This window comes from Jaculus jaculus, chromosome 17 (genome assembly GCF_020740685.1).
Source record: "Jaculus jaculus isolate mJacJac1 chromosome 17, mJacJac1.mat.Y.cur, whole genome shotgun sequence".
Lineage (NCBI taxonomy): Eukaryota > Metazoa > Chordata > Mammalia > Rodentia > Dipodidae > Jaculus > Jaculus jaculus.
The window spans coordinates 44,960,032-44,970,778 of NC_059118.1; the positions used below are offsets into that span (position 1 = coordinate 44,960,032).

The 10,747-nt window shown below is 45.6% G+C and overlaps 1 protein-coding gene across 1 annotated transcript; it reads left to right on the top strand.

The window, feature by feature from the left end:
- Positions 1-1,325: 1,325 nt before the first annotated feature.
- Positions 1,326-5,872, top strand: LOC101609906 (threonine synthase-like 1). The gene is made up of 2 exons (XM_045136898.1): positions 1,326-1,455; positions 3,504-5,872. Exon 2 carries the CDS (start codon positions 3,679-3,681, stop codon positions 5,128-5,130), a length of 1,452 nt encoding a protein of 483 aa, XP_044992833.1. The 5' UTR covers positions 1,326-1,455; positions 3,504-3,678; the 3' UTR covers positions 5,131-5,872.
- The last annotated feature ends 4,875 nt before the right edge of the window (positions 5,873-10,747 follow it).

The window sequence follows — 10,747 nt, forward strand, 5'->3', positions numbered from 1 at the left end:
ATGAGCAGAGAGTGAAGAATTACTGGAGCTCCTGAATGGCAAGCTCCAGAATTCATAAGAGAAACCAATCAAGTGATAAAATCAGACACCTTAAATTTTCTTCCAGCTACTGGTGGAGAACCCACTGCATCAGCACATACACCATACACAACACACACATACAACATACATACCACCAAAGGAAAAAAAGAAAAAGAAAATCATAAGTGGTAGTAATTTGAATGTAGAATGTCTCTCATTGCCTCAAGTATTAGTGATTATGCTTCCTATTTAGTCTGCAGCTGGTGGAGCCTTTGGGAGATGGTCTCTTAATGGAGGAGGTGTGTTATTGTGAGATGGGCTGGAGGATTATAAGTCCACCTATTAGGTGTTTATAGCTGCCTCAGTCTTGCTACTCTCTCACTTTCAATGGCAGATGTATGAAGATGTGAGCCAATTGCCATGCATATTCCACCTTAGAACTGTACACCTGAAACAAACCTTTTTCTCCTATAAGCTGCTTTTGGTCAGGTGTTCTATTCTAGCAAGAAGGTTATTGCTACATGAGTCTTTTGGGCTGAGCACTTGCTTCAATCCTGTTGTCAAGTCTCTATGGCACAGTGATATAGTGATACAGTGATTGAAATGGTCCAGTAAGTAATAAGAATCAAAATGTTTGTGTGTGTGTGTGTTGGGCCTTGAAAGGCCCAGATGCGAGGCCTAGTGGAACTTCCTGAGCCTAGCTAAAGTTTGGCAATCTGCATCTGTCCAGCTATGACTCAGCAAGATGCCTAACAGCCTCTGGCCTGTTACATCCGCATAGGAGTAGAAATTCCCACGCGCGTGCACTTAGAACCAATCATTTCAAATGTCATGGTATACTATTGTCCCTTACCTCTCTCTCCATCTTAGAATCTTCACCCTCATTCTCAACACTATATAGGCAACCACCTGTAACAATAAAGTGAGTTCCTGCTTCATCAAGTGTGTTCCTAGCCATCAACACTCATCCTTCTCCTCAACCCCTTGGGAGGAACCAGCGGGCCTGGTTCTTCCTCAGCACTACCTGCCAGGGAAGCCCAGCAGTCTGGTGCCCAACATGGGGCTATAGGAACTCAGCAGACTGGTGAAGCATTCTCATTGAGGAGGTCAATTGGTGTGCGTGTGGGGTGAGTGTACCCTCATAAGTTATGAGGCTGTCTTCATATTTAATGTGCTAAAGTTTGCTTCTATAACCTGTACTTGCATGTCAACATCTCTCCGTACACTTTCTCTTTCCTTTCTCTTTCAGTTCACCAACAAGCTGCATCTGTGGCTTTTGTATTTCTGAATGGGTCATACGTCCCTAGTGGACACATCATGTGGGCAGACCTGGAGGAGACTCAAGGCGTATTGCCCCTCATTTGAGTGAGGGCTCCATCCCAGAAGATGAAGGGAATCTGCTGGGGAGACCTGCTCCCATCTGCACCATGTTTGGTAATATTGAGCTGTCCCCTAAGGACACAGACTCGTCTGGCCGTCATAGTTCTAAATCTGAACTTAATTCTACAGCATGTTCACCTATCTTTTGGGTCTTTGTGTTTGTGTTATACTCAGGTGTCTGTGGGTTGCTATTGCCCTAGTTTTATGGACATTTCTCTCTGGACTTTATAATATGGGACAGTCTACCTCTAAATCCAATCCTGCCTTAGAATCTCTCAGGGCATTCCTAAAGAGTAGAAGGCTTGATTTGACTGATAATCAGGCTCGACAGACCTGGGATTGCCTTCTTAAGCTGGTGCCATAGCTGCTGGAAGGAAATCTCTTTGATTGGGACACTTGGGATAGGGTAGAGGCCCTTGTTCATCAGGTACATGGGGAGAAGGGTCAGAACCCCCCCTTAGCGGTCCTCCCTATTATCTCAACCCTTAAGGGCTTCTTCCCTCCAAGGCCAACCAAACAAAAACGAAAGACAGAGGAAAAGAAAAAGGTAGTATACAGCCTGATCCCGCTACTCCTCCTGGAGATACAGCTTTAAAAAACCCAGAAAAGGATGGATCCTTATACCCCTCACTCGATCCCTTTGGGCTTGCTCTTTGGCCATCCTGGGTACCTCCTTCACCTCCTCCATTGACTAATACTTTCTGGACCTCCTCGGCCCCTCCTTCATATTCAGCTGCCAAGCCACCAGAAAATAAAGCAACTTTTTTATTTCCCATCAATCTAAATCCTGGGGGCAATCACCCTGCTGCTTGGTATCTGTGAGAAGCTCAGGACATTAAGGTGGTCTCGGAGGATGGACCTAACTCTCCTTGGGCTGAGCCACCGTTATAGGGACTTTCCCATCAACCTTGTACAACCCAAGATAGGAAAAATCTAGTCAGGGCTGTCTTGTTGGGTCTCCTATGCATTAAGTCCTGTGCCTTTTTTAAAGATGAGTGCCATAAACAGGCAGAGTGAAACCAAAGTCAACAGCCCCTTGTGCCAATAACTTTTGGGATGCTCTCTGGTACCTCTGATCAGTATGCTACAGGCACTCAACAGGCAGCTATACTTGACCCATATAGGGACCAGGTCAGGACACTGGGCTTGGTGGCATGGAAAAGGCTTGATCAGGGACCCTCAGAACCCCCCCCCCCCTTATGGGTATTACTCAACCATCTGAGGAAATCCTAAAAATTCAACATGTTTCAGTTGCGGGGACAAGGGCCATTTTAAAAAGGAGTGCCCCGGCGGGGGCGGGGCGGGTGAGAATGGGGGTGTGGGGCTCCGTGTGCCGACGCTGCCCCTGCGAATAGCTTTATGGGCTAGATCTTCTGTACAGTTACTTGTCCTGAAAATTTAAGAAGAGATTGTATTACTAGAGCTGGATGTCTTGACAAAAGAAAGAAGATAGCATTTGGAAATGAGAGGTGGTAGAGATCTTCCTTTTTGCAAATATCAACTTGGCCTCATAATCAAGAAATTTTTCATCTAAGATTGGTTCCTGTTACCCTGTAAAATTTACAAGTTAGTGTAGATGAACAGCACATGCAAGCTGAAAATGAATTCATTCTCCTGCCAATTCTTAGTTTTACTTGGCTGCAGGCGGTTCTCAGGCCACCATGGGCAGAGCCGTGAGGAGAGGATGCTGGGCTTGAGCGGGTGTCGGTGCCTTTGGCACATCGCACAGAGGGGCTTTGCAAGTGCTCGCCTTAGCACCGACACACACACACACACACACACACACACACACACACACGGCAGTTCCTCCCAAGAGCCTTTGCATGTTCAGAATGGAGGAAGTTGTTGCATTCAGCCCACTCTCTCGTGGGAGACAAAAATATTATCCTGATGGGACCTCCCGGGGCTGGGAAAACAACAGTGGGCCGAATAGTGGGTCAGAGGCTGGGCTGCTGTGTGATAGATGTGGATGAAGATATCCTGACCAAAACCTGGAACATGAGCGTGTCTGAGAAGTTGCAGGATGTTGGTAACGAGCGGTTTTTTTTTTTTTTAATTAATTTATGTTTGTAAAATATCTTTATTTCTTTATTTGCAAGCAGAGAGAGACAGAGTATGAGAGAGAGGGAGAGAGAGAGAAGATGACATGCCAGCACCTCTAGCCTCTGCAAACGAACTACAGATACATTAGAGGAGGAAGGCAAGGCCGTGCTGAACCTGTCTGCGTCGGGAAGTGTGATCTCCCTGACCGGTTCCAACCCCGTGCACGAGGCCAGTATGCGGCACCTCAAGAGGCATGGAATCCTCGTGTTCCTGGACGTGCCGCTGGGAGACATCCTCCGCCGGCTCAGGTCCATGAAACTGGATCGGATAGTGGGCCAGAGCTCTGGGACACCCATGAAGGACCTGCTTCAGCTGAGAAGGCAGTATTACAAGAAGTGGTATGACCCTCCAGTTTTCTGCGAAAGCGGAGCCTCCCCTGAGGAGGTGGCCGACAAAGTGCTGGCTGCCGTGCGATGGTTCCAGGACACGGGCGCCAAGACCTTCGTCTCCACGTGGCAGCGGCAGGCCCCCGCCAAGTTCTTCAGCGAAGCCGTGGTTGAGGGGCTGGCCCCTGACGGTGGGCTCTTCGTCCCTGAGAAGGAGCTGCCGAAGTTGAGAGCTGGAGAGTGGAGCAGCCTGGTGGGCGCCACCTACGTGGAAAGGGCGCAGGTCCTGCTGGAGTGGTGCATCCACCCCGCCGACGTCCCCGCCGCCCGCCTCGGGCAGATGATCGAATCGGCCTACGGGGATGGCTTCGCCTGCGCCAAGGTGGTCCCGGTCAGGCACCTCTCGGGAAACCAGTTCATCCTGGAGCTGTTCCACGGGCCAACGGGATCCTTCAAAGACCTGGCTTTACAGCTCATGCCCCACATCTTCGCGCACTGCAGCCCACCAGGTTGCAACTACCTGATCTTCGTGGCCACGTTGGGGGACACGGGCAGTGCCATCTTGCACGGCTTCAGCCACCTGGCCAGGAGTGACGAGCGGAGAATAGCCGTGGCCACGTTTTTCCCAGACCACAGAGTCAGTGATTTTCAAAAGGCACAAATAGTTGGCAGTCAGGGAGAAAATGGGTGGGCCATAGGGGTCGACTCAGACTTTCATTTTTGCCAGGCAGCCATTAAAAGGATTTTTAAAGACTCTGACTTCACCAGCTTTCTGACTGTGGAATATGGGACGGTCCTAAACTCAGCTAATTCCATCAACTGGGGCCGACTGCTTCCCCAGGTAGTTTATCATGCTTCCGCATACCTCGACCTCGTCAGCCAAGGGTTTGTTTCCTTTGGAAGCCCGGTAGATGTCTGTATTCCCACAGGAAACTTTGGTAACATTTTAGCAGCCGTGTATGCCAAAATGATGAGGATTCCTTTTCAAAAGTTTATCTGCGCTTCGAATCAGAACCATGTTTTGACTGACTTTATAAAAACGGGACATTACGATCTACGGGACAGGAAGTTAGCACAAACCTTTTCACCATCAATAGATACTCTCAAATCTTCCAACCTGGAACGCCATCTATACTGGATGGCCAATAAAGACGGACAACTAATGGAAACACTGTATAATCAGTTAGAAAGTCAGTGTCACTTCCAGATAGAAAAGATCCTGGTTGAGAAGCTGCAGCGAGACTTCCTCGCAGACTGGTGCTCTGAGGAAGACTGTCTGGCTACCATCAATGCCACCTAAAACACCTCGGGATATATTTTGGATCCACACACTGCGGTTGCAAAAGTGGTTGCAGACAGAATGCAAGACAAGACCTGCCCAGTGATCATCTCCTCCACAGCCCATTACTCCACGTTTGTACCTGCCATCATGCGGGCTCTAAGGATTCAAGAAATCAACCAAACTTTGTCCAGCCAGTTTACTTGCTGGGCTCCTACAATGCGTTGCCTCCACCACATGAGGCTTTGTTAGAGAGAACAAAGCAGCAAGAGAAGATGGACTACCGGGTTTGTGCTGCTGATGTGGATGTCCTGAAGAGTGAGGTGGAGAAAATAATCCAGAGTCAATTCATAAGCAAGTCTTTGGAGTAGGATAGTTTTTCTGGTGATGACCATGTAATAATAAATCTCAAAAACTAATTTGGAGTACAAAAGCACTTTGATTTTTTTGTGTAGATGTCTTTATATGTTAACACTGGGAATTCGGTGTTCTGATCTTGAGCACTGATCATTATACCTGCATTGCTCCTTCATAGGTCCTCCAGAAGTGACAGGGTGATGTGGCACAGGGACCCTTGTGCAGTCATGCTTTACGTTGTGTCCATGAGGGATATATCAGTTCCAACTTCTTCTGAACAGACGAAAATGTCTGATGTTCAGTTTAGCATTTAGAAATATTTAGGCACAGTTGTTAAATACTGCATCTAAAGCCATTTACTATGTAATGACCAAACACTGAATTTACTGCTCAAAATAACTAGCTTGTATAGAAGTAGTAATAAATAAAGAACAGGGCCAGCATTTAAACCCTTTACAGCACCATTTTGGGCTAGAATTATGGGTATGCCAATTTAAGAGCTGGTTGGTCATTACTCCTCTTAGAATGTTTACAGCTGGGTTGATTAAGTTTGGTATTTAATTTCAAGAATGTAGCAGTCAACAAACTACTTAGTAGTGGACACAGAAATAAAATTATCTATTGCAAGTGAAAGGTTTTCCAAAATTAGTACTAGTTCATCTAATAAGAAGTGTATGTGTGGTTACAGACAGCCTTGTTCAACCTATGATTTGAAGTTCATTCTTATTGTCTTCCTTTTCAGCAAGCTTTCTATTGGACAGTTAAACACCTGCACATTGATGCACATGTTTAATTTGTATTCCTGTGTACTGACACTAGATGTTAACTATGACTGACACTTGTGAATTGATTAGATGTTCTGTTTCTAAATTAAAGATTATCACTGAAAGGTCCTGTTAGTGTAATGGGCTACATTCCACCACAAGATGGCATTCCTAACATAATCTGTTTTTGCTGATAACACTGCTTCACTTTCTGGGAGACCTATCTTATGAAGAAATAATATTAAAATGTAATGATGCCAAGTTTTAATAGTTTAATAAGCAAGAAGCATTTGTTTTAAACTTTTTAGATTAAACTAATTATATGTTAAAAAATAAAAATAAAAAATAAATAAAAAATAAAAAGGAGTGCCCCAACAAGACAAAGTCTCCCCTGCCCTCTGGGGGGATAACCAACGCCCCTTGCACCTGCTGCCCTAAATGCAGGAAGGGGTTTCATTGGGCTAGGAGGTGTCGGTCAAAGTTTGACATACAGGGAAAGCCTTTAAACTCCTCCTGGGGCTCCCCCCGGCCCTGTTAAATAAGGGGAAAGAGAATATCAAAGCCCATTGTACCTTCCCTCTGGTCCCCAGCCTTAGACCCAAAATTATTTTAAGTATTGGAAATAAAAGATTCAAATTTCTCATCTACACTGGAGTGGACCAAACGGTCCTGGGAAAGGAGGAAGTGGCCCCCTCCTGGCAGCATGTGCCTGGCCCTCCCCTACTGGGAGTTGGTAGACAGTCCACCTCCTGGGAGACTTCCATGTGGCTCCCTTGTACTGACCCAGATGAGGGCAGGGGAGAAGTCCACCCTCTCATGGTGACTGGGCTCACTGCTAACTTACTGGGGCAAGACATCCTTGGAGATGCTGAGGCTTTCATCACTACTGACCATAAGGCATTTTATAATGATTTGTTAGAAGAAGAAGAATATCAACAGCAGTTTCAGGAAGGGAGGGAATGCCATCCCAATTATAGAGATGACCCTTACTTTGAGGAACTCAGACAAAAGTACTCCATTGAACACCCCAAATTATAAGGGCCACTGCCCAGCTCCCCCCCCATTTAAAATCCAGTGGAGACCAGGGGATCCTATATGGGTTGATCAGTGGCCTCTCCCTTCTAAGTTACACCAACTCCACATACTTATTGATCAACAGTTGGAGGCCAGACATATTCATCCCTCCACTAGTCCCTGGAACTCTCCTGTTTTTGTCATAAAAAAGCCTAATGGGTCCTGGAGATTTTTACATGATTTAAGGAAGATCAATGAACACATAATCCCCTCCAGAACCCCCCAGAGGGGACTCCCATGGATCCCAGATATTCCCAATATATACTATATTACTATCATTGACATTAAAATTGCTTCTTCTCTATCCCTTACCATCTAGGAGACATAGAAAAATTTGCTTTCTCTGTACCTGCTGTTAATTTTTGTGTCCCAGATAGGAGATTTGAGTGGACTGTCTTACCCCAGGGCATGGCTAATTGTCCACCAATTTGTCAATATTACCTGTCATCCACTTTCTCTTCTCTTATCAATCTCCCCAATACTCTGTTTTATATTTACATGGATAATATTATTCTTGGGTGCCTAAATTCCTCCACACTCCAGGACCTTACCCACCAATATCTAACTATCATTCATACTCACAGCTTTACACGTTGCCTCAATTCCAGAAGCTCTTGGGAGAAATTAACTAGATGAGGCCCTGAATACCTATAACCACTGAAGAATTATCCCACTTGTTCGACCTATTAAGGAGCTTTGATCTTTTGTCCCAAGTAACCCTAGCACATGGGCAATGACAAGTCCTCCATAGAGTCCAGGAGGCCATAAATAACTCTAATCTCAAACGATTTGACCCTGATCTCCCTCTTTCCCTCTACCTTTTCCCTGGGAAGTCCCTAACCACTGCCCTGTTGACTCAAAAGGGCAAGCCTCAGTGGATTCACCTCTTGATTGGTGGGGCCCCTAGGATCTATTCTTTAAGTAACCAAGTAGCTGATTGCATCATTAAAGGAAGTGAAACTGCCATTAGACTCTTTGGTATTGAGCCTCACTCCATTATTACCCTGTATTAGATAACTGATTTCACTTGGCTCCAAAGAAATAATGTAAGGGTTGCTATGGTACTTGAAGCATTCCTGGGTACCATCAACTGCCATTATGGCCCTCATAAATGGATGAGCTCTTTTCCCAGGTTGGAGTGGAGACCCTCCAGCCTTTTCCTACCTCAACCCAATCCTGACTTCCTCATTGCCTTTACAGATGGGGGACTCCTGGGGGCTTCCCTGGTTGTGTATCCCCTTTTTAAATTGGGGGTCAAACCTGAGCCCATCAAGTCTATCTCTCAGGAAATATAGGGATCAGCACAGTACAAAGAGCTTTTTGCAGTTGTCCTGGCTCTACATACTATTGAGGAGCTGTTCAACTTATTTTCTGACAGCCTCTACATGGTAAACCTACTGCCTAATCTTGTTGAAGCTCACATTAGACTTGATTCCAACCCTTAATGATCCAGGCTCACACCCTACTCAAACAAAGAGTCCACCCTATCTTCATACAACATCTTCAAAGCCATCAGAATTTACCAGGTTTCCTGTCTGAAGGAACCAGCTTGGCCTATCGATTGGCCTCTGTGGCTGTCACACTGTCTCAGAGGCTATCCAATTTCATTCCCTAACCCACACCAACTGGAGAGGCCTTAAACAAAGATTCCCCCCAAATACCAAATAAAAATCTTAAAAAGATTATTAGGAAATTCAAGTCTTTCTAACCCTTCCTCCAGGCTCCCCCCCGTCCAAACTTCCAGGAGTAACCCTTGGGGCCTTCACCCCAACCATCTTTGGCAAATAGATGTTACTCACTATTCCCCCTTTGGAAAACCTAAATATATCTTCTTATCAGTTGATACTTTCTCCCATGCCTGTTGGGCATCTGCACATGCCAGGGATAAATCTAATCATGAGATCATATGCTTCAATGTTTTGCCCTTCTTGGGCTGTCTGATCAAGTAAAAACAGATAATGGCCCCTGCTTTCTAAGTCAAAACTTTACAAGTTTCATCCAGACGTGGCAAATTACACATGCCACAGGTATTCCATATAACCCTCAAACCATCATGGAAAGATATAACACTTAAATCACAATTTAAAAAACAAAAGAGGGAATCACTACCCCCCACATCAGCTAAAGAAAGCATTATTCACCTTAAATATTTTAAATTTTTTCTAGAAGTGAAAAAATGTCTCCATTCCAAAAACATTGGACATCCTCTGTCACATACAGCTTGAATAAGGTCAGATGAGAGACTCATTGACTGAGGCCTGGAGAGGACCAGACCCACTCCTCACAGCAGGGAGAGGATTTGGATGTGTCTTCCCTCAAGATGAAAAAAGACCCATTTGGATACCAGCAAGGGACCTAAAATATTTACCCCAACAAGGGGAAACTGATAATCACTTCTCCAGGGAGTGTCCCACCCCTGAGGACAGTTCCTAAAATGGTCTTCACCCTGCTAAACCAAACAACTGCCTCCCTTGTGGAGGATTGCTGGCTTTGCCTCTGACCTGGGCCTCCCCTGCTACTTGCAGTAATCACCAATGATACAACTACAGTTTCCCATATGACCCTAAAAAATTGCCCAGCCACCTTCCCCATCCCAGTCCAGCTTTTCCCAATGTCTCCTTCTGGAACTTGCATTTGGGCCCCATCTTCCCCTAATAATTCCAGTATAGATGTGGGGTACATTCATCCATCCTTCTGTACTTTTAACACAACTGAACCCAGTGCTCAATGCTGCCCACCTTCTGCAATGGTTTATGTTTGTGGAGGTGGGATGGCCTATGACTTTCTGCCCACCAATTGGATGGGCCTTTGTGCCCCAGCCACGTTAATCCCAGACATAGATATCATTCCAGGAAATGAGACCCTCCCTATGCCCTCTTTTGATTATATCAGAGGGAGACCTAAGAGAGCTGTACAAATGATACCTTTACTCCTTGGGATGGGAATAACCACAGGTATCGCCACTGGAACAGCTGGGATGGGTATAGCAGTCCATCTCCACAGAAAGCTCTCTCTCCAGTTGATCAGAGCCATAAAAGCCATGTCCAACACTATCCTTGATCTCCAACAACAGCTGATTCCGTGGCTGAGGTAGTCCTACAAAGCAGGAAGGGACTAATCCTATTAACAACTGAAAAGGGATGCATATGCTTGTTTTTACAGGAAAAATGCTGTTTCTATGCCAATAGATCGGGAATCATTCAAGACAAAATCAAAAGACTTCAAGAAAACCTGGAGAAGAGATGGAGGGACCTCCAGGACAATCCACTGTGGATGGGCCTACATGGCTTCTTACCTTACCTCCTCCCTCTACTTGGGCCCCTCCTTCTTCTCCTTCTCCTTACTGTCTGGCCTTGTGTAATTAACAAAATTACACAATTCATACGCCAGCAGCTAGAGGCAATAAAAATCCATCAGGTTGAGATACATTATCACAGGCTGGC

Coding starts and splice junctions, on each gene's coding strand:
- LOC101609906 (XM_045136898.1), top strand. CDS start 3,679: ATGCGGCACCTCAAGAGGCATGGAATCCTCGTGTTCCTGGACGTGCCG.